Below are 23401 nucleotides of genomic sequence, written 5' to 3' on the forward strand. Positions count from 1 at the left end.
GAAAGAGCGTGGGCTTCAGAGTCAGCCAGAACGAGGGTTACAGCCCAGCTCTGTCACTGATGCCTGGGGGACCTTGGCCGTGGTGTTTAACCTCCCTCTGTGTCAGCTTCTCCTTGGAATAAGGAATGAAGAGTATCTCTTTCTCAAGATGATTGAGGAAGGTAAAGGAGTCAGGTACTCAGAGAGCTGACTCAAAGGACTCAGATGTTTTAATCTTTCTTTTTTTTTTTTTTCTAATGACAAAAATAATCAGTGTTCATTGTAAAAATCCAAACAATGCAGAGAAATATATCCTATAGAAGGCAGAAGTTCCTAGTGGTCCTGTTTCCCAGAGATAACCCATGTGAACTTTTACACGTAATTAAAAATTTTTACACGTGAGATTTTTGGGGGGCAACCTGTTTTTTTCCACTTAACAGTATACCTCAAATTCCCTTTTCCGTCAGGACTAGAAACCTCCTTTGTCACCACTGCATGGTCTTCCATGGTTTGCACATGCCTTGTGTATTTAACCAGCTTCCAGGTTTCAGCTATGGCAAACCCTGCTGCAGTGAATGTCCTCTGTTCATATATTTTTGTGCTTTTTTGTAAGCATTTCCGGGGGATAAATGCCTAGAAGTGGAGTTGCTGGGCCAAAGAGCGTGCACATTTTCATCCTTAATGGGAGTGGCAAGCAAACCGGCAGAGAAATAGCAGCAATCCATGTGTCACGGGAGACCCAGGAAAGTCCATCTCCTCGAAAGAATGGGAATTTATCCACTGCCTCTGCCCTTGACCACAGACCCTGGAGTCAAGAGGAATCGATTCCACATGTGGGAGGTGCCTGGCAGGTCATCTAGTGAACCCCCATGCTCCCATTATTCTCCCTGTTCCCATACTTTGGCATCTCCCCCTTCATCCCTTCCTGCCTTTGCTTGACGGGGAGCTCAGTACCTTCCACGGCTCTATTCATCACATTATTTCTCATGTTGGACTCTGGTCTACCTTCTCACAACTTTCACCCAGGAGCCCTGCCTCAGTCCTCAGCAGCCTACAGAGGAAGGAAAAAAGGAAGAGAGAAGGGAAGGCCAGGAAATGTTCATGGTTAATATTTACATACTTTACATGTATGAACTCATTTAATCCTCACGACCACCCTTGGAGGCAGACATAGTTGTATCCCCAAATTATAGATGAGGAAACTGAGTCTCAGAGAGGTTAAGTAACTTGCCCAAGTCCCACAGCTGTTAAGTGGCAGAGCTGGGATATAAACCCAGGCAGTCTGGCTCCAGGGCCCACACCTCTGATGTTATGCTGTCTCTCCGGGCAGGAGCTTGTAATTTATTGAACAACACCTACGGTATTCTCAGCTTCCGCTCACCAGTGGCCTGGAAACCATGTGGGAGCAAACCCACTGGCTAGGAGGAAGATGGATGGATTTAACAAGGCCTCAGCACTGCAGGGTTTAGCATCTGAGCAGTGAGGCCACAGAGCACCAGGCACAGCTAGAGATCAGTCCGGGCAGTGTCACTGGGCTTTGCTTTGAGGGGGGTGAGGCCTGGCTCTGATGCCAACGCCCAGCACCATCGTCTGGCCCAGAGCGGGTGTCAGGACGTGTGTCCTGAATGAGTGACTAAGCACAGGAATGAAGGGCACATGGGGGAGTGGGTGGGTGATGGAGTGAGTGAGCGAAGGAATGCATGGAGTTCAGCGAGGGAGACCCCCTGGGCTGCAGAGGCTGGGAAAGAACAATAAGGTTAAGGAGGGAGGCGGGGCGTGGGTGGCTGTAAGACCAAGCAGCGATGGGTGCTGGGAAGGCCCCTGCGCATGAGCTCCGGCCACCCTTTCCCTGGGTGCTAAGGGTGGCGGCCTGTGCCGGCCCATTGGTAAGTTGTCCTGTGCCCACGTGGGCAAGGGCTAGAGCCGCTGGGTTTGGGCTTCGGGTGTGATACCATGGGCGAGTCATCACCTCTGTCCCGGCTTCACTTTTCTTCTGTGTAGAATGGAGGTAACGAACGTTACCTGCCTTCGGTTCCTTGTGAGGCTGTTGAGAGGGTCTAGAGCAAAGGAAGTGTGTAAACTGTAAGGTGCCAGGCGGGATAAACGGATGTTGTTATTAGGGAGCAGGAAGGCCCCGTGGCTCGGTCACCTCAGCCTCACTCCTCCCTCCTGACCCCCGGTGCAGGGAGGGGTCAGTCCCCGGGGAGGCAGAGGGTCAGGCTTAGGCTGCTGCAGGCATTGGGCCACCTGGGCAGGGGAGGCACTGGCGGGCAGCTGGCGGATGGGAGGCCCGGCTCCCAGGTGCTGTGCCCCGGGTGGGGGCCAGTCCCATGACCTCCTCTCGGGGCTGCCAACCTGTTGTTTGCTCAGGAGGCCGCTGCCTGGCGCAGCTCTGGGATCCGGTTGTCTCGGTGCTCAGCCAGCTCAGGGTGAGGGTGCGGTGCCCCTGAGCCCCCTTCCTGCTCCCCTCTGCCCTGCCTGGTGCCTGAGGTCCTCTCCTGCCGCCCCCAGGGGGGCCCTGCCAGCTCTGCCGCTGGGCAGCTGCGAGACCCCGGCCCATCTTGCAACCTAGCTGAGCCTCTGCTTCCTTATCTCTGAAATGGTGGGAGGATGACAGCAGCCTCGATCAGAGCTGTTGTTAGGATTACAGGGCATCACAGCGCTTGGCTCGCCCCCCACCGCCCCCCCTTGTCTCCTGTGCCCTCAACACTCCCTCTTGAGTCCTGGCTGAGGTCAAAGGTGCCTGGGGAAAGGAGAGCCAGGAGCAGCCATGCCTGTGTCCCTGACGCCCCTGCTCTCGCCGCCCCTCCCCATGGGCCCCCAGAGGGGGCCCAGGCCTAGCTTCAGAAACTTGCTCACCGGCTGCCCCTGGCCACCTTCCCTGGCACCTTGGCAAGGCCAGGGGCAAGCAGTGCCGGATGGTTGAGCTCCGGACAATGGGCTTCTGTGGCCCCGGGGGGAGGGGGCCGTTCCAGGGTGGCCTGTAGCCTCTGGTTTCAGGAGATTAGAGTCCCCTCAGACCTGACACCGTGGCTGGGAGGCACGGTCAGCCTCCCAAGCCCCATCCAGAGGGCCCTCTCTCAGGGGACTGAAGGTTCACAGGAGTGACCCTCCGGGGCGGGACCCCTTCTCACTTTGAGGTCTGTGCTCTTTCCCCATCCCCCCCGCCCCAACGTGAATCACCAGTTTGGTAGAACCGGATGGTCTCATGGAGACCAGGGAGGTTCAAGGGACCCTGAGCTCTGGTGACCAGTGCTGGGCTGGCCTGGACCCCTTAGGCCCCGGTCTTGGGCTAGCCCCCCACAAATCCTTCTCAGCCTTAGGTTCGTTGGTTGGCTGAGCCCCTCTTCTGCCCTCCCAACACCCCCCAGGACTGGTTTCCCAACTTGTGTGTGTGCCGTCCAGCACCTGCCCAGCTACCCTGCTCCCCATCACAGGACTCCTGCCTTGGTGGTCATGTGTCACCTGCTCTGGCCACCAGAGTTTCACCTATTTCAATTGCATTTTAAAGCATGAATGGTTTACTGGGGAGAAAAGAAGGAAAAAGGAGCTCCCAGCAAAGGGCAAATCCTGTGCAGAGGCTCAGCAGTGGGAAACAGCGCATTTGGAAAGCTGCCTGCAGCCCAGCCAGGTTAGGGCAGGAAGCGGCAGGGAGGGGGTGGGGGGATGAGGCTGGGAGATTCAGCAGGGGTCAGACCCACCTGGGGGCCTCCGTTCAGGGCAGCTCTCTCTGAGTGGCCAAAGGGCCAAGTCCTACTCACAGGATAGCTCAGCCACCCCTCTGGTGCCCTGAAAGGGTGGGTTCTCTGGGAGAGCGGCTAATAATAATAATAATAATAATAATAATAATAATGGCAAACACTTCTACTGGGCTTACTTGCTTACTCTAATCCGTGGCTTAGGAGGTGGGTACATTGTCTCTCATTTTGCAGATAAGAGAAAAAGACAGGACCCTCCCACCAACTCTCCAGCTGGTTAACAGGTGGGAAGCAACCCACGGAGGCATCTGGTCACCTGTCCTCCGTCTTCCCTTTCTTCCCAATCACACCTGGGTCTGACCTGCAGTTTTGCAGAGTGTGGATACCCCCCTAAGAGGCCCCCCCATCCCAGCGCAGCATCTGTGGCCCTGGACCGGTGGTGGCCTGGTTCTAGTTCCTAATCTGCTCCCGCCTTGCTGGGTAACTTCAAGTTGGTTGTTTAACCTCTCTGAGCCTCAGTTTACCCTTCTGGGAATGGAGGATCCTAGCAACTGCCTTATCTCCCGCTCCAGTTCCGGTGAGACTTCCAGGAGTGAGCAGATAAAGAGGGCTTTTGAAAAGTAGAAAAAGCTGCACTCACGACACTGCAATTATTACTGTTACCTCAATATGGAGATAAGGGAGGGGGAGGAGGTGCAGTGACAGTTGCCAAGTTACCGGGAGCTGTCTGCAGCAGCTTCCGGCCTGGCCCATCCCACTCAGGAGCTGGGCCACTGGGTCCCTCCCCACACACCCCGCCGCACCCTTTCCCTGCGAGAGATGGGCACACCGAGAGGGAGGGGAGCTAGGGCCAGATGGCTGGTGGCCACACACCTGCAGGGCCGGAAGGTGACCCTGGAATGTGGCTGGCCCAGACTCCAAGTGGGCTCTGGCTTTCTGTGTGACCTTGGGCAAGTCACCTCCTTTCTGGCTGCCGCCTATTCCTGTGTCCAGGTGTACTGTACCTACAGGCAGCTGTCCAGGGCAGACAGGGCAGCATTGGAGATGGACCTAGAGAAGATGCTTGGCGGTGGCGGCAGGAACCCGGGGCTGTGATGGGGAGGCCGCTGGGGGCTGGGTGACAGGACTGAGGGCCTGGGTTGAGAGCGGCTGTGATGCGTGTAGTAGAAGAACCCTGGGCTAGAGTGAAACCCGGCACTGCCCTTTCCCTGGAGTGACCTTGGGCTTGTCACTTAACCTCTCTGAGCCTCAGTTTTCTTATCTGGAAAAAGGCTGATAATAATCCAACCTCACAAAACTGCCATGGTGATTGAATGAGACAATGCCTATGTAAACTGTAGAGTGCTGTGCAGATATGACTACGGTCCTGGCCAGGGGAAAGGAAAAGTGGGGAGAGTTCCCCATGTCCCAGCTGCTGCGTGTGCAGGAAGAAGGCAAAGCATTTTAAGCTGAGCCAGGCCCTAGGGTCAGGAAGGTTTCCAGAGAAGTGCGGAGGGGGCAGAGACTTGGCAGGCCCCCGTGTGAACGGAATCATGGAGGTCGGGAGGAGACAAGGGTGGGATAGGAGAGAAAGGGGAGGGACAGAGAGATTCAAGTTCATGAGAGGGAGGAAAATAACCAAGTAGGGGAGGTCTGCGGAGACCAGAGGCAGAGGAGAGTGCATGGTGGGCTAGAAAGGTGGGGAAGCGGTGTGTGAGAGGTGAGGAAGGCTAAGACAAGGAGGAGGCATCAGGAGGGGAGGGGGGAGGAAGGGAGGCAAGAACCTGAGTTTATTCATTTCTTCAGAAGCCCTGATTGAGCAACTACTATTTTCTAAGAGATGATGCAGTGTAGCATTAAGGGCAGCGTCTAGATCCGACGGTTGGAGGTTCAAAGCCTCTGTATTTCACTATCAGCGTGACCTTGGACACGTTGCTTAACCTCTGTGTCTTAGTTCCCTCCTCTGAAACAGGATTAAATGAGGTAATACAAGTGAAGCCGTTCGCGCACGGTCTGCGCGGTAACGTCCTGCATCAGGGTTGGCTGCCCTCGCTGTTGTTACTGTTATTATTATTATTATTTTTTGCGGTCCGCGGGCCTCTCACTGTTGTGGCCTCTCCCGTTGTGGAGCACAGGCTCCGGACGCGCAGGCTCAGCGGCCATGGCTCGCGGGCCCAGCCGCTCCGCGGCATGTGGGATCTTCCCGGACCGGGGCACGAACCTGTGTCCCCTGCATAGGCAGGCGGACTCTCAACCACTGCGCCACCAGGGAAGCCCAGTTACTGTTATTATTACTTCCCTGATGTGACGTGCTGGGTCCACAGGGCTGGCTGCCCATGCTCTGAAGTTCAGATCTTTGGCTCTGGAGTGACAAACCTGGGTTCAAATGCCTGCTCTGCCTCATTAACTGTGCGACCTTGGGCAAGTTAATATACCTTTCTGAGCCTCAGTTTCCTCATGTGTAAAGCAGGTAGATTTTGAGCACCTGCCTCACTGGGGCGCTGTGAGGATTAAGAAAACTCAAGGAAGGCACAGGGAGGCTGTGGCTTTTGTTATTATTGTCCTTCTATCCCTGCAGAGCTGGGATGGATTGGGGCAGGCAGGACCCAGGGCCTCCGATTTCTGCGCTATTCTCATCCTGGAGCCCCTCGCTTCCCCTGCCCCTTAGGGCCTCAGCAATGACCTTTGAGGTGGAGGGGTTGCCTGGGAGGGGCAGACTCTGGACTGCCAGGAACGGGAGAGCTGAGGGCTTTGGGCAGCACCCCAACAGAAGCAAGAGCCCCCTTGTCTTGAGAGACCTACCGAGTCCTGTGCCAACGTGAGCAGTCCTGCGTGAGGGGGCACCTGGACACAGGGAAACGGAGGCGGGTTCTGGAAGGGGAGCGTGTTGGGGAGCTGCTGCCAGGCTGACCTGCAGTGGCCACAGCCTGAGTCTTGGGGTATGAGAAGGGACAGACAGAAAGACAGCACCCGAAGAGCTCAATCATGGGCAAAAACCTCCACTCGGCACCCAGGGCCACCAAGACAGTGATCTCTACCATCAAGGGAACCCAGCTTCACCTGGGCTTCAACTCCAGGACTTCCTGGCCTTTGGACAATCTCTGCTCTCCATGCTGACCTGGCTGTGTCAAGGGCATGGCTTTAAATTCTGACTCTGTCACCCACTTGCTAGGGGAAGTGGCTTCATCTCTCTGAGCTTTAGTTTCTCCATCTGTAAAAAAGGGGATAAATAATGCCAGCCTCCCAGCACAGTAGTGAAGGTGTAATATGCCTGACACAGTTCCAGGCACATAGTTGGTCTCAAGGGTCCCCATGGCAGCCTCAGTGGAATTTGCCCGGACCATTTCTATGGGCCTCTCTCCACTCCCCCTTCCCCAGTCTCTCCCCATGTCACTGGACCTTGTAATCTACAGAAACCTCTGTTTAGGCCATTGTTTTGCTCACAGACCTTTAATGCCTTCCTACTGCCAACATTCATTCATTCACTCACTCATCCATTTAACAAATACTTAATGAGACCCTACCATGGGGAGCCAGAGTTTACCATGAATGCATGAATACCAGAGAATTCATTGAGTGAATAGCTTCTAGCTGCCCAGGCTCTATGATGAATTTTTTCTGGAAACTGAGGCTGAGAAGGGTGTGTCACTGATTTAAGGTCACACAACAGGTAAGTGCCTGGGAATATCTCCCCTACAACGATGCCACAGGCCTAAAATGTCACTGCCACCATGTCTATCCTCTGGGTCAAGCACTAACCAGTTCAGGACCCCCTTTTAAGGTGCTAGCCCCCCTGGGAGGTGGAGAGGCATCTGGTGCCTGCGGCAGGGCTATGGACAGTTCCTCTGAGCTGTTTCTCCCCGAGTAGCTGGGCCCAGGGGAGCCAGCAAGGGGGCTCAGAGATTCCTCAGCGTCTCCTTCCTGGGCCAGGTTCCCACAGGCCCTTCCCCTCTTGGGTTGTGGCAGTCCCAGCTCCGCCTGACTCAAGCGGGCCGTGGGCTGAATGACTCACCCTCTCAGGACCAGCCTTCGTCGAGGGACTGGGGAGGGGTTGCAGCCACGTCAGGGTGGCCCTAGGTGGTGGGTGGAAGCCAGGACTGCTTGCCCAGCCCTGGGCCACCTGGGTCCCAGGAACCACTGGGCACTTCCTCTCCCTGACCCCAGAATTAGCCTCCTCGACAGGCTTTCTAGGGTAATAGGAGCCGACTTCACCCTCACCAGACCTGCTTCCTTTCCTCAGGGAGGGCCGTGGGTGTGGGCAGAGAGTCTGGGCCTGGTGTCAGTCAGGCGCCACTCAGATGCTGCTCTGCTGCTGACCCGCTGTGTGACCTCTGCATGCCTCTGCGTCCTCATCTGTAAAGTGGGAGTGCCAGTGTGGTGATGAGTCTGCCCTCAGGCCTGGAAGGAGGGGCTTGGCACGGGACCTGGCACATAGTCGGCCCAATGAGCGTCCGTTATTGTTATTGTCATTAATGATAGCAATGGCCCAGGTGGCCTCTCAGCCTTAAGCTACTCTGTCCCTAAAGGCTCAGGGAGAGGTGCATAGAGGCTGGGCTACCTTGCTTAGTCCAGAGGTCAGGGCTCAGCCCTTTACAGCAACCCTCACTGCCCCCTGCCTCAGTCTGCCCATCTTCAGAATGGGCTGTGGACATCCTCTTGGCTGGAGTATGGGTTAGGGAGGCCTAATGGAGAGCTGGAAGTGAGACCCTGTCTACAGCTCTGACCCCTGGGGAAGGAGAGCCTGTTTGGCAGCCCTGCTCAGGAAGCCCTTCCTCTCCTGCCTCCTGGGGAACCCAGGACCCCCTCCTCCGTGAAATCTGTCCCCCTTAATGTCCCCCAACTCTGAGGGTGACTCTCCCTCCCAAAGTTCACAAATCTCCCAACTTGGGGCCCTCCCTGACCTCAGACTCTTTTTCTCTTCCAGGAGGAGTGATGGGCAGAACCAGCGCTTCCCTCAGGCACTAGACCTGCCACGAGTGGGCTTAGTTCCCTCCCAGACTGCTTCACTCCACCCTAAGGTAAGTGCCCGCCTCCCCACAGCCCCTGGTCTGGAGACCCCCGCCCCCAGGGCCAAGAGATACCTAGGAATGACTGCTGTGAAGAAGTAAAATGTTTGGGTAGATGCTGCTTGGGGTTTAGCCCCCCCCAAGGGTATACAACTCCTCACCCCTGGGTGGGCCTGGCACAGTCTCAGAAGTTGAACCAGGGTCTGTAGCACTGTTGGGGGCAAAACAACTGGGAATAAACTGGCCAAACAGCTATTCTTCCTTATATTCGTTATCAACATCACCATCAGTTTCCTCATCCGTAAATCAGGTATAATGATCCTACCCCACTTCACAGGGCTACTGTGAGAGGTAGCCCTCTGAAGTGGGGTAAAGTGTGAAAAGTGATGATAAAACACTCTGTGCACAATATCTGGCACAGAGTAAGAGCCCTATAAATGAGGATATTCTTGTTGTTATCATCAAAATCAAATGTTTGCCCAGCACCTGACCTGTGTCAACTTTGTGTTAGGCACTGAGGTGCCAGAAATCAATCTGACACAGACCCTGCCCTCGGGGAGCCATAGTCCAGTTAGGAGATAAATAACTAAACAACTTATACAGGGTGTCAAATACCAGTAATAACCACTAGCATTTATTGAGATTTACTGTGTGCCAGGTGGGTACTTAATGCTTTACATGCAGTATCTCATTTCATTCTCAAACTCTAACTACTATGTACTTATATTAGTACTCTTATTAGTCCCATTTTGCAGATGAGAAATCGAGGCTCAGAGAGGTTAGGTTACTTGCTCAAAGACACACAGGTAGGATGTGATGGGTCTAGGACCAGAACTCATGTTATCTGACCAGAGTGCCTAGTCTGGTGGCATCTCTAATGCAGAGGGTAATAAGCTCTCACTTTTGTAGTACACTTTTCAGTTTCTAAAGCACGTCCACAGATATCATGCCTCTTGGTCCTTCCATCAAACCTTGGTGGTAGGCATTCTCCAGATGAGAATCCAGATGCTCAGAGAGGGGAAGTGGTTTTCCCAAGGTCACACAGCCAGGAAATAGCAGAGGCAGGATCTGCCAAGCTCCTTTCTCAGTGCTCTGACCTGGAACAAGGGCCATATACCTCTTCTAGGCCAGGAGGGCACATGTCCAAGGGATGGTGTACTTTTGGATCACCACCTCCAAGGGGGTCCAAGTGCAGCGGGTCCTAGGGATCGGATCAAGGGGTTCTTGAGATCCTCTCCTGTTGTCTGTGCCTGGGCGACAGCCCAAGACTGGGCCATGGGGGTCCTGGGACCTGGCAGGTAGGGAGCGACTCCATGGCAGCTGGGTTCAGAAGTGAGTCTCCCAGTCCCTCTCCCCCTAAGCATCCAGTAGGAGGCCTGGGTTCACTTCCCCTTCCTGGGCCTCAGTTTTCCTGTTGGAAAAATGAGGGTTAGAAGAGCCCATCTCCCTGAGTCCTGCCTGCTTGGCCAGCCTGGGGCTGGCCTTCTCAGATTAGCTCTGAGCCACCTCCCCTCTGCCCAGTTTGGCTAGAAGCCTCCATTTGTGCCAATACAGCCCAGCCGGCTGCGGGCTCCAAACTGCCCCATCCCAACAGCCCGCCCCTACCCCAGAATCAAGACACAGTCTGTACGTCATACTCCTTTGACAGCAAAGGAAACCAGGGCCCAGAGAGACTGGGTCCCCAGCAAACCAGTGTGGGGGCTGAGGGGTCCCAGGTCTGTGACACATTCTCCACTCCCCCTCCCCCAGCTCTGCACACATTTATAATGTTGATGGTGGAGCCAGTGTGAGGGGCAGTTGACCTCCCTGTGCCAGTGGGCAAATCCCTGCCCCTCTGTGGGCCTCAGTTTCTGATCTATAATATAGAGGTGGCAGTTTCTTTTCTACCCACCTTGCCAGCTTGCATTTGGGGGATGACTGTGAAAGTAATTTTGGAAAGTTCAAATTAGGAAGCTGAACTATTATCAGCATCATTACGTTCCCAGGGCAGGACAGAACACCCAGAAAGGACATCCCCCTTTCACTGGGAAGCCACATTTGTATAGACACTGAGCTACCCAAGACCCTCCTACCCTGCCCTGCTGTAGGATTTTTTTCTGCTTGAGGATTTAGAAATCTGCACACATGTACATACACAGCTTACCCACACCTACATACATGGGTGCATTCACATGTCTGCAGATGTATTCAGAGACTCGCACATGTACGCATGCATGTATATACAGATACACGTGTACAAACACACAAATACGCACACCCAGGATGTCCCCATCTGATCTCAGTCATACACATCTATCTACAAGGCTGCATGCACACATGTGCACACCCTCCACTCCTGGCACACAGATGTCTCCGGTGATGCAAGCAGCTCTTGCCTCCTCCCAGTGTGGGAATGAATGTTTCTCTGGCTGCATTTCGATGGGTGCCTGGAAGCGCTCAGGCCTGGAAGTGCCTGCGTGAATCAATATTTGCTGCTGTTAATTATTAAAAACAAAGCTACACTGTGTCTGGAATACACATCTCCAGAGTTCCCACCGGCTTCCTGGGCTCCAGCTTGACCCAGGGCCAGGTCTGGGGGAAAGGAAGGTGCGGTGCTTTCCTTCCAGGAGGCCTTGGCCCTGGAGATGGAGAGTGGTGGGTAGCTGCCAGCAGCTCTTTCAGGAAGCTGAAGAGACGTTGGGTACTGAGCTGGTGGGCAGCCCTGCCCCTCAGGGTCTGAAGCAGCTGGTGTTGACTTGGCCACAGCTCAGGAAGCAATTGCTGCTTTCCCAGCATCTGTCTGGGGAGGGGATGCTGAGGCCCTGCCCCCCACTGTACAGTGGCAGACACAGTGCAGGATCAGCTGGAAGGGCTTGCAGAGGCCTTATATTTTACAGATGGGGAACCTGAGGCCTACAGAGGTGGCAGGGACTCACTCAGGTCTACTCAGCAAGTTGTAGCAAGGCCAGAGCTAGAACCTACATATGCTTAAGTCTTCTCCATGTGTGGGTCCTTGGCAGGCCCTGTTCCCTCCCTCTGCCAGGATCAGGGGCAGTTAGGGACAGGTATGGGCATGGGGCCTGGGGAAGGGAGGGTACAGGTCAGCCACTGGCAGGCATTAGAGGGGGGTGGAGGTGAGGAGGTGGGAGGGGAGAGAGCTCCAAGCCTTTCCCTGGCTTCCTAGTTCTGCCCTTTCCAAGCTGTGTGATCTTCAGCATGATATTTTATATCTTGGAATCAGTTTTCTCTTCTGTAAAATGGGGATGACACTCGTACCTCTTGAGTTGTGGGGCAAGGATAAGACTTGCAAAGGGTCCAACATTAAGTAGATGCTCAAGAAAAGCCCTCTGTCTCCAAGGTAACCGCCCCCAACCCCCGCCACTTCCTCCCCGACTTCAAAGCCCAGCCCAAGAAGCCCATCCCTGAGGCCCTAAGGCGTGGTACCCAGAGTTTGGGAAGGTAGAGGAGGCACGCTGTGGGTGGGCTGAAGAGCCTCGGGGCCCAAGGGCCCGCGCCGAAAGCTCCCAACGCGCTAGCAAGAGCGCGCAGGCGCAGTGTCCGGGGCGGGGCCTCCTGTGTCCCCGCCCCGGATCCCCGAAGCCCCGCCCCGGTCTCCGTGCCGCCCGTACCTGGCGCCCCGCCCCCTCAGGGCCCGGCAGCCCGGCGAGCCCAGCGCAGGCAGCGCGCCGCGGGAGCCCGAAGCCGGGAGCGCGGAGCTCGGCGCTGCGGGGCCCGGGCCGGGGCTCGCGCGGGCCGGAGCCGGCTGGGTCAGCTAAAGCGCTGCCAGGGTGGGGGCCGGGGCCGGGCCGAGCTCAGGATGGCGCAGCCGCGGCCCCTGGAGCCCCCGGGCCGTCCTCGGAGGGGATCACTGCCCTCTGGGGCCGGCTGGCAGGTGAGGACCAGGGCGAAGGCGGCCTGGCCGAGGGGGTCTGCGGGAGACGGATCAGCCCAACTTCTTCGGAGCCCGGCAGGCTCTGCCCCAGTCAGGGCGGGTGTGCGAGGCTCCGACATGGAGGGTGTGTTAGCTTCTGGGCTGACACACGGCCACCGAGGCCACAGGGCACACCCCTGCCCTGGGGTCCCAGGCCTTGAGCTCTTTCTGCAGCTGCCTGCGGAACAGAGTGCTCGTGGTTGCACTGTGGCTCTGGGCTACAGGGGCACTCTGTGCGTGTGTGGATGTGTGTGTGCGTGTGTGTGGATGTGTGTGTGTGGGCGCTAGCCTTGGGACCACTTCATCCATCCCCTTCCCCCTTTAGGAAGGGTCTGAATGTCACAGTGTAACTTTGCTTGGTGCCCTGGGGCACTTCACTCACAGCCTTCCATGTGTCAGAGCGTCTGATGCACTAGTGAGGCTGTATCTGTGGGTATCACTTGTTGCTGTGTGTGCGCTCTGGGTGACAGTACCATGTGTCAGTGTTTATGTGGCTGTGACTCCCAGTGCGTTGTTTCTGGCCATGTAAGGCCATGTTACCCTGAGTGGGGTATTCTGGGGGACATCGGTGCACCCGTATCACTCGTGCTGGGACTGTGTTGGGCTGAGGTTATGTGGCTCATCCAGGCACAGATGCTGATGCTACTCTTGTGCAAGGTGTTGTCTGACAGGCGTGTTTGTCTACCTGGACTGCAGATGTGTGTCTGTGGTCTCTGCTCTAATTGCCTGTGGAATTGTCTCTTCCAAGCTCAGAAGTGTTGGGTGTGGCCACAGGGTCCATGGGTCACCATCTCCTGTGGACTCCTGTCGTGCATTTTACAGGGTGGGTTTTGCCTCTGTGGACAGGCCTCACAGTGTGCACATGGGGTGTCTGTGTCTTGTGATCTTTAACAGACAGCTCCGTGTAGTGTGTGTGTGTGTGTGTGTGTGTGTGTGTGTGTGTGTGTGTGGTTCAGACCAATGCCCCTCATCCTTGGCGATTAACCACTTCCATAGTTGCTGCATGCTTTTTCTTTTTCTCAAAACTCATTTAATGTTATGGGATCAAGTCTGTCATGTCTGTTATACAGGGAGTGTGACTGATGGGGAAGGGTGAACTTGTGCATGACAGTGGGGCTCTGTGGCTCAGTTTCCATGAACATACCTGCCTGTGTCTGCGAGTGCATGTTATTTTGTCTCTCGGCACGTGGATGTGAGAGTAGTTTTGTGGCGTTCGTGTAGCTTCGTGTGCAATTACTGGTGCAGTTGCACAGATCTGCATAGGGGTGGGTTTGCATTTGTGTGTGCGGCTCTTATGGGACATAGACCTGTATGTGTGTGAGGGAGTGTGCTGTTGTGTAACGTAGGACACTGACACGTGTATTTGTATGTTAGCGTGTAGCTGTAAGAATTGATGTGCACAGACCCGGTGGGTTTGTGCGTGTGGGTTTCTGTGTGTTTGCTTTCTTTGGTACAGTGAGACTGTGTATAAATATTGGTGTGCAGGCCTGTGTGTGTTTGAGCGAGAGAGAGAGAGAGAGAGAGAGAGAGAGAGAGAGAGGGAGTGTGTGTTTCCTGGTGTACAACCCCATAGCACATGTGTGTGTGAGCTCAGGCCGTGCCCCCACTGGACAGCAGGAGCCGACTGAATTGAGGCCTTGGAGGTGCTTGGGGAGGGGCGCTCTCCTAGAGACTCTGGGGGCTTCCCAGGCCCAGCCCCCAGCTCCGCCAGCCGGCAAGGATGCCGTCTTCCAGGAAGGCTCGTAGGGAGTTGGCGCTGGAGAGGCTGAAGCTGCCAAGCACAGCTGGCAGATGCCCGGATTAACCCTGTGTGTGCCCTGGCTAGCCTCAGGAGAGGCTGGCTGGAGTGTGAGGAGGGAGGAGGGAGGAGGGGGAATGTGTGGACTCAGACACAGGTATTGGGCCAATGGGACATCCCAGCATTCTCTCCCCCAGCAGATGCCCAGCCCACACTGCTTGGGGGGGGAGGATGGGGCCCTCCTTCCAGAGGTGAGTGGAAGCACAGACCCTCCTGAGGATCCCAGCTGGGCTCGTCTCTGGAGTTGGGACCTGGGGCTCTTCTGAGGGGTCCGTGGGCCGATCCGGCCACTGCCCGTCTTGCAGTGACATGGGGGAGATGTGTCTCTCCCCAAAGGTCAAGACCTTTTTTGTCTGAGGCAGCAGCCTCCTCCTTTGGGGAAGGGGACTGAGTGGGGTGGGCTGCCTGGGGAGGGTGCTGGACTCTGGGCAGACTTCTCCGGGCAGTTGGTCAAACTCTGCCAGTCAGTGGCACAGAGCCCCATCCTATGATGTCCCTTCCACTCCCTCTTGCTGCTTGGACAGGTCCACGGTGTTTGGTCCCTTCCACTCCCTCTTGCTGCTTGGACAAGTCCACGGTGTTTGGTCAGAGTTGGGGCACCAGGAGGGCTGGGGCAGGTGGAGACTACTCGGAGACTTGCAGGATCAGCTGGGCTACCCTGGTGCTGACCTGCTCTCTCCATCTCTGTTGCAGAACACAGATCTGTTTGAGATGATTGAAAAGATGCAGGTGAGGTGGGCTCTGGAGCCCGTTCTGGGGAGCCACAGAGCGGGCTGGACTGGGGGTGGGGGGCCCTTGCTGTATCTGCAGCCCTGCATCTCTCTGAGGACGGGCTGGGAGCTCTCGCAGACCGTGCCAGGAGGAGATGTTGGCAGTGTGCTGTCCAGAGCCCTTTGTCTGGGGATGGGGACTGATAGTGCCCAACTGCCTCACTGACCCAGGGCGCAGGCCTCGCTTGCGTCTCTCCAGCTCCCATCCCTGTGTAGGTTGCTGGGGTCAGTGCCTCAACCCACCCCGCATACACATACCATCCCCCATCTCCCAAGAGGCATCACAGGCTCTGCAGGACCCTGTGTGGAATGCGGGGAGGGACAGATGCCAGGGCACAGGGCAACCAGAGGCTGGGCTTCAGGTCCAGGGAGGTGTTAAGGAACTGGGCAGCCCCCGCCCCCTCTGCCTGACCCCTGCCCATCCTCCACTCCCCAGCCCTGGTCTTCCAGTCCCTCGTCTGTGTTTTTCGCTTGGGTATGTGATGGGAGGTGGCCGGGGGACTTGAACCAACCTCAGGAGCTTTCCTGATATCGGTTCACCCTCCAAACCCCATCTCCTGCCAGCTTCCTGTTTCCCTGCCTCTCTTAGTCTTTCCATCTCCACCTCTCCCCCTCCTTCTCTCTCTCCCCATCTCCCTCTTCCTTTCTCTCCCCCTCTCCCTCTTGCTCTCAACAACACGTATCTGTGTAGATGCAGCGGCCTCCCTCCCCAGCTCCACTGGCCCTGCCCCCACTCCGAGCAGTGACCAGAGCCCCGAGCCCTCCCTGCTGCTGCCAGCCTCCCGCAGCCCCCGTTCCCTCCAGGAGGGCCAGCCCTGCAGAGGCCTGAGTAACCCGGCGGCCAGCGCCCTGCCCTGGGAACACCTCCACAGCACCAGCTACCTGGAAGGGGTGCTGCCTCCAGCAGCATGGGAAGGGTATGACGGGATGTGCTGCCTTCTCTTTGCAGGGAAGCAGGATGGATGAACAGCGATGCTCCTTCCCACCACCCCTCAAAGTAGGTCTGAATCTGGAATCACTCCACCCTTCTGGGGGCCTTTGGCTTCCTGAGCAGTGCTCTCCAAAGGGCTTGGGGATGGGAGGGGACGGGAAGGGGGAGGCAGACTCCCACTCTAGGGGTGGGGGAAGTGCTGCCCCAGCCGACCAGCCAGCCCAGGGGAATCTGCGCCCCCCTTTTGTAAAGTAGCCTTACTGCGGGCTGGTGCTGGGGCCAAGGGGGAGGCAGGGTATACCCAGCCCCTGCCCTCGAGGAGGCTAAGGTGTGGAGAACCCCTCCCTGTCTATATAGGCCTTCATTCCAGCTCCTCCTCACCCCATCTGCACCACTGTAAACTCACCCTGCCTCTCCAGGCTTCCCCATCTCGAAATCGAAGCCCCGTCCCTCACGATAGCCTGCTGTAAAAGGTTTTCCTTGAAGCCACTTATGATCAGCATTTGCAGGAAGACTCATACCCAGGACCCAGGAGGCTTACGCTCCCCCTCTCAATGTAGCTCCTGCCTGGGACGGCTGAGGGGGAGGGGGAGAGACGGAGAGATGGGGAGGGGTAGCCTCGTTGCCCCCCAACCTTCATGAAGAGACCAACAGGAAGCTTGGGACCAAAGGAGGCGTGAGGAGGCTCTTTAGACTCAGAATATTCTTGGGGTGGGAGCTGCATAGCCCCTCCAGGTAGGCATACGGTACCATGGTTGGTGATTTGGGACCCCAATAATCCAAGAATATCAGTGGCTGGGCTTAGGGGAGTGGACCCAGGGCTACAAGGGTGAGGGTTAAAGTGGGGTTCATGGGCACAAGGCTGATGCTTTGTCTGGAACAGGGCTTCTCAAAGTGTGGTCCTCAGACCAGAAGCATCGGCATCACCTGGGAGCTTGTTGGCATATAAATTCTTGGGCTCCACCCAGATGCACAGCATAAGAAACTCCGAGGGTGGGGCAAAGCAATCTGTTTAATGAGCCCTCCAGGCCGTTCTGATGCACTGAGAACCACTGGTCCAGAGGTTTCTTCTGGGGTTGGAGTGAGCCTCCTTTTCCCCAGGCAGGAGACCCAGAAGAGGCTGCCAGCACTCAGTGAGCTAAGCCTGCCTCAGTCCCTGCCTCGTGGGGTCAGGCCACATGGGATGGGGAGATGAGGACGCAGCCCCATCCGCAACCCCAGCCCGGGGGTGCTGCCTGAACAGCAGGTGTTCTGGGGAGGCTGGAAGTAAAGGGTAAGGACCCCACCCCAGCTGGGCCTCTGCCCTGCTTGTGTTTTGCAGACGGAGGAGGACTACATTCCCTACCCGAGCGTCCACGAGGTAACCGACCGGATCCCACTGAGCCCATCTCCATCCCGAGCCCAGGAGGCACTCCCTCAGGGAGTCTGGACACCCGGGTCCTCCTCCTTGTCAAGAGCCTGACCACAGGCCTTGCTCTGGGTGTTGGAGACTCAGTTTACAAGCCCAAGACTTCAGAGCCCATGTGAACCCTTAGGCCTCTGAGCCAAATATGCCAGCCTCTCGGCCAACGTCATGCTCTCAGCTTTTCCTGTCCCCACACTCCCATCCTTTGAGACTGGGACATGGGGCTCTGTGCATCTGGGTCTGTGCCTGCAGTGGGAGGAGAAGGGCTGGAGCAAGTGCCTTGAAGGAGGTGGATATGAGCCCTGGGACCCACATAGGCTCTGGGCTGTCCCCTAGTACTCCTTAGCCATGGCGGAAGTGGTTCCAGGTCTGAAATGGGGGGTGTCTTGGGGCCCCCAGTGGCGTGCAGTGTGGGTGGCTCTCAGCTGAGTCCTCCTTCAGGTCCTGGGGCGAGAAGGGCCCTTCCCCCTCATCCTGCTGCCCCAGTTTGGGGGCTACTGGATTGAAGGCACCAATCACGAAATCACCAGCATCCCGGAGACAGAGCCGCTGCAGTCACCCACGGCCAAGGTGAAGCTGGAATGCAACCCCACCGCCCGCATCTACCGCAAGCACTTTCTTGGCAAGGTGTGTGGCCTGCTGGTGTTGGGGGGCTGGGCTGGGTGGAGAGTGGGTGACAGCCCAGCCCTGGGGTGGGGCTGGGCCTGGGAGGGAGCGGAACCGTGGGCTGGGCTGGCTGGCTGTCGCAGAGTCTAGGGAGCATGCGTAGTGGGTTCACTCATTCAGTCAACAAACATTTATTGCAAAAGGCAGTGTTACGGCATAGTGGTTAACAGAGACTCTACCAGGGTTTGAATCCTGGCTCTGTCACTACATGGGATATCAGGCAAGTCACTTACCCTCTCTGTGCCTCTGTTTCTTTCTTTCTTTCTTTTTTTTTAAGATGGGGAGACTGGTTTTTTGTTTTTAATAAATTTATTTATTTTATTTATTTTTGGCTGCATTGGGTCTTCGTTGCTGCATGCAGGCTTCCTCTAGTTGCAGCAAGCGGAGGCTGCTCTTCGTTGCGGTGCGTGGGCTTCTCATTGCAGTGGCTTCTCTTGTTGTGGAGCACAGGCTCTAGGTGCATGGACTTCAGTAGTTGTGGAACGCAGGCTCAGTAGTTGTGGCTCGTGGGCTCTAGAGCGCAGGCTCAGTAGTTGTGGCGCACGGGCTTAGTTGCTCTGTGGCATGTGGGATCTTCCCGGACCAGGGCTCAAACCCGTGTCCCCTGCATTGGCACGCGGATTCTTAACCACTGCGCCACCAGGGGAGCCCCTGCCTCTGGTTCTTCATCTGTAAAAACGGAGATGGTGATGATACCCACCTCACGCCTTTAATGCGACGATGTTTTTTAGGCATTTAGAATGGTGTCGGGCACAAAGGGCTCAGTCAGGGTGAACAAATAATGAGCACCAGCTGTATGCCTGGTCCTGTTCTGGGCACCAGGTATACAGCAACAAACAAAACAGACCCAGGCCCTGCCCTCAGGCAGCTTGAGGTGGGGAAGACAGTAATTCCATGGTGTGACCTGGATTGGTACAACCCCTGCCCCACCACCTGCCCCAGAGCTGGGACCCTGCCCAGTAACGACCTGTCCTCGTGTCACCCGATGATGACGGCCGACACGGCGGCGTTCCAGGCAGGAGCTGTTGGGCGAGGCTGTGGGAGCTGGAGGGGAGGTCACACGCTGGGACCTTGTGCGTGCCACGTTCCATGCCGAGTGCTGTCTCTGTGTCAGTTTACAAACGAGGTGGTGGCATGTAGCGTGGGGCCCTGGAGTCTTGTGGCCTGGGTACGCCTATTGACCCTTCTGTTTATTGATGGTGTGACCTTGGGCAAGTTAGTTAACCTTCCTGAGCCTGTTTCCTCATCTGTAAAAATGAGGATGATAAAAGCATCGAGAACCATGTTTGGCACATAGTAAGTGCTCAGTAAACGTTAGCCGTTATTGTTACATCTTCATAATTACTCTGTGAGATCAGGATCGTCCTAATTTTTACAGAAAAGGAAACTGAGGCTCAGAGAGATAAAGCAACTTGGTTAAGTTCACACAGTTACTGAGCTAGGAACTGGACATAGCTCTGGCTGACCTTCCATTAAGACACACTAAGGGAGGGGTCACGTTTCTAGCGTGTGTGCGTGCACTCGTGGGTGCTGGGAGGAGGGGTGACTCCTTGGGGTGTTGGGAAGCTCAATCTGGGTCCAGGGCATTAGCCTGATGCTGGTGGGTATTGGTGCTAAGGTGGGGGGACAGGTTGACTGAGACTAAACCAGCAGGCTCAGATGCAGGAGCCATTGCCTGGGGACGAACTCAGAACAGGGCGGGGGATTCCACCTGTGGGTGGAGAGAGACCTGCATCCCCGGAACCCACTGTCCAGAGGCTCTTAATTGGGTCCGGCAGGTGGTGGGGCCTGGTGGGGCCTGGGGGACTGCGTGGGCCTAGCGTAGAAAAGTTGGCGCACAGAAAAGTCTGCTGAAGAAGTGGTGAGCGATAGAATGACGGTGCCTTGGGCCCTGGAGGATTGGAAGCGGTGCAGGCTGGGGGGTCTTGGAGGAGGCATGATGACCAGGGTCAGGCTGGCAGCACAGAGAGGAGGGGCCCCAGGGGCTGGCAGAGAGGCCGGGCCATTCCCGGCTCCAGGTGGGGTGCTGGGGAAGCAGTGGGTCCTGTCCTGGCAGAGGGAGGAAGTTAGGGTGACTTTGGCATCGACCCACTGGGACCCTGAGCCCACTCTCCCTGGGCTTCTCTGGGCCCAGCCAGGGGTGTCTGGGGAAACTCCGCACCCCGAGGACTTCGGCGCAGACCTCCTTGCCAAGTGCCTGCCACTCCCTCTGTGCAGATAGTGCCAAGCCTTTGGGGGTTTCCATCACTCTGCCCCAGGTCCCCGCAGACTGCCCCTGAGCTGTGGATTTGTGGCGCATGTCCCCTGGCCCCTACATCTTTTTCCTCCCATCCTTTGAGCACAGCTGTTTGTATTTAAACAGGGCTTCCTTCTACGATGACTCCTGGGGTGGGTGTGGCTGAGGAGCCGGGCTGGCAGGGGAACCCAGGGCCAGGTGGGGTGAAATCTTCTGGCACTTCCGGCTCTTGGCTTTGGGGCTTCCCCACCTGGAGGTGCCAGACTGCCAGCTCCTCTCTGGGGATGCCATCCCTGCTGCAGCTCCCCTGGGCCCTCAGGAGCATTTCTTCCCCACCCTGTGTCTTCCCCAGGTGAGGCAGGAGGGCAGGAACCGGCTCGGTCAGCCGGCCAGTGTGTTCATGAGATGTTTCATTTCCTGATTCTCGTGGGCCCTGGCTTCAGGGGCCACAGAGCAATCACTTGACCAATCAGTCAGTTGACATATTTTTATTGAGCACCTACTGTGTGCCCAGCTCTGAGAGGGGCGGGGGCTGGGAGACAACCATGCAGGTACAGATGTGGTCCTGACTTTGCTGAAGACCCAGAGAGCCAAGGTTACTACAGACGTTCAGAGGACACCTACTCTGCGCCGGGCACTATCTCTTTCAGTGCCTGACACCCTCCCACAAGGTAGTGGGCCTCACTCCCATTTGATAGACTAGGAAACTGAGGCACAGAAAGGTGAGATGACCTTCTCAGGTTACCCAGCTGACAAGTGGCAGAGCTGGGATTTGAATGCAGGTCTCTCTGAGGCAGACAGTGCTGTTAGCCCGGACACCTGCTGCTTGGTGAAGGACCCCCATCCGGGGGTGAGTTGGCTTTCTCCTCCGGTTTCTGGAAGCCTCAGGCTCAGCCTCACCCTCTCCCCTGGCCCTTGCCTCCCACCACAGGAGCATTTTAATTACTACTCACTGGACACCGCCCTGGGCCACCTTGTCTTCTCACTCAAGTATGATGTCATCGGGGACCAGGAACACCTGCGTCTGCTGCTCAGGTGAGGGTGGGGTGAGTGGACCTGTGACTCTCAGAATCTGAGAGCCCATCTTATTTTACCCACTCTTCTAACTGAGACCCAGAGAGGGCCAGGGATTTGCCTGGGGTTGCACCGCAAGTTAGTGCCCAAGCCAGGCCTGACCGCCTCATCACCTCTGGACCTCCCTGCGGCCTGCCCTCCCCGGTCTTACTTGGTGTGGAGGGGCTCCCATCTCCCTTGCGCGCTGCCTCGCCCCTCAGCATGGGTCTTCTCCTCCCAGGACCAAGTGCCGGACATACCATGACGTCATCCCCATCTCCTGCCTCACTGAGTTCCCCAACGTGGTCCAGATGGCAAAGGTGAGGCCTCTGATCCTTCATGCTGAGCCCCCCATGGACACTCGAGGTGGGCACAGAGCTGGGCTGCAGCCTCGCCTTTGCACACCCTCATCTTTAGCCCCAGATCCTGGCCTGCCTGCTGTGGCCTGTCTCCAGGGTCCTGCCGCTCACATGTTCCCATGATGCCCACGTGCTGGCCGTGTGCTTTGGGCACTCTTTAGAGCACCTTTTGGAGACAGGGGCTCCAGTTCTCTGTACCCCATTCTGAGTGACAGTGAGCCTCCTTCAGCCTTGGTTGTCCCCTCTTTGTCCTCCACTGTCCTTCCCCCAGACCTTGGCCACGAAGGCCCAGAGGCCCCACCCTCACGCCCTCCCTTATCTGCTCCCGCAGCTGGTGTGTGAAGACGTGAATGTGGATCGATTCTATCCTGTGCTCTACCCCAAGGTATGGCTGGATCTGGACCCTGCTCACTGGGAGTGGGTGGGTAACTAGGGGGCCAAGCATTTATTGGGCACCTGCTGTGTGCGGGACATTTTTTCCTAAGTTCCCTCATTTAAACCTCACAATAACCCTGCAAAGTCCACAGTTTGTGGAAGAGGAACCAGAGGCCCAGAAACGGTTGGTGCCTTACCCAAGGATGCACAGCAGATAAGGAAGCCTGCATTTGAACCTAGTGCTGTCCTCCTCGGAGGCGAGCCTTCCTTACCTCTGGAAACTCTCAGTGCCATTTGGGGAGCCTCCTAAGGGTAATCTGTGCTCCTGAGCCAAGGCTCCACTGGTCTTGCCTTCTGACCCCAGAGGGGACCTGGGGAGAGAGAATAACACAGGCACCTCCATAGGTGCAGCCCCACAGACGGCAGCTGCACTTCCAGCTCTGGTGCTGGGTGCTGGGTTTGAGGCACTGTGACAATGTGGGATAAAGAGGAGGGACTTCTGTCTTCAGTGAGCCAGGGGGTTTCTGGAAAGAGGTGGGCCCTGAAAGACACGTACAGCCTGTGGCTCTGACTGAATTCCAGAGTGAGGTGAGGTCACTGAAGGGCGGGTGGTCCAGGGAAGGTCCCCTGAAGGAAGGGGCCTCAGAAATCAGGCCCTGCTTCTCAGTTACCGAAAGCCCAAGGTGAGGAGGGGAACTTGCTCATGGCTTCACAGCACACTGGTGGGACTCGGCCTGTTCTAGAATGATGAAGTGGCTTTACAGAAGAGCCGGGGAACAAGCTGGGTGTTAGAGCAGAGTAGGGGCGGGAGCTTATGAGCAGAACTCAGGAGCAATGCGCTTAGCCTTTGAATCCAACAGACCTGAGTTCAAGTCCCAGCTCTGCCATTTGCCAGCTGTTGACCTTAGCAAGTCAGTTCCTTAAGGTCTCGGAATGTCGGCGTCTTCATCCGTGAGATGCAGTCCGCGGGAGTGCCTCCCTCACGGGCTTGTTCTGAGGAGGAAATGAGTGGATGCATGTGGAGTGCCTGGCACAGTGCTTGGCACATAGAGCAATAAACGGCAACTTGAAAAAGCAGCGTGTTTCACCCATCGTCCTGTCCCCGCAGGCCTCCCGCCTCATTGTCACCTTCGACGAGCATGTCATCAGCAATAACTTCAAGTTTGGAGTCATTTATCAGAAGCTTGGGCAGGTGTGCTCACCTCCTCCTCCCTGCCCGCCTCCCCCCCCCCCCCC

At 56.6% G+C, this 23401-nt stretch overlaps 1 protein-coding gene across 4 annotated transcripts in view; it reads left to right on the top strand.

Annotated features, from left to right (window-relative positions):
- The window catches only part of RAP1GAP (RAP1 GTPase activating protein), a 67226-nt gene that overhangs the window by 28716 nt on the left and 15109 nt on the right, over positions 1 to 23401 (top strand). For all 4 annotated transcript variants that reach the window (XM_007459214.1, XM_007459215.1, XM_007459212.1 and 1 more), the window contains 9 exons: positions 8581 to 8674; positions 15064 to 15099; positions 16090 to 16137; positions 17393 to 17431; positions 17918 to 18103; positions 21310 to 21413; positions 21673 to 21751; positions 22122 to 22175; positions 23274 to 23357. In XM_007459214.1, coding sequence (XP_007459276.1) covers positions 15082 to 15099; positions 16090 to 16137; positions 17393 to 17431; positions 17918 to 18103; positions 21310 to 21413; positions 21673 to 21751; positions 22122 to 22175; positions 23274 to 23357 — 612 coding nt within the window. In that variant the 5' untranslated portion in view covers positions 8581 to 8674; positions 15064 to 15081. The remainder of the gene's footprint in view (positions 1 to 8580; positions 8675 to 15063; positions 15100 to 16089; positions 16138 to 17392; positions 17432 to 17917; positions 18104 to 21309; positions 21414 to 21672; positions 21752 to 22121; positions 22176 to 23273; positions 23358 to 23401) is intronic.

This window comes from Lipotes vexillifer, unplaced genomic scaffold, assembly GCF_000442215.2.
Source record: "Lipotes vexillifer unplaced genomic scaffold, Lipotes_vexillifer_v1.1 scaffold496, whole genome shotgun sequence".
Lineage (NCBI taxonomy): Eukaryota > Metazoa > Chordata > Mammalia > Artiodactyla > Lipotidae > Lipotes > Lipotes vexillifer.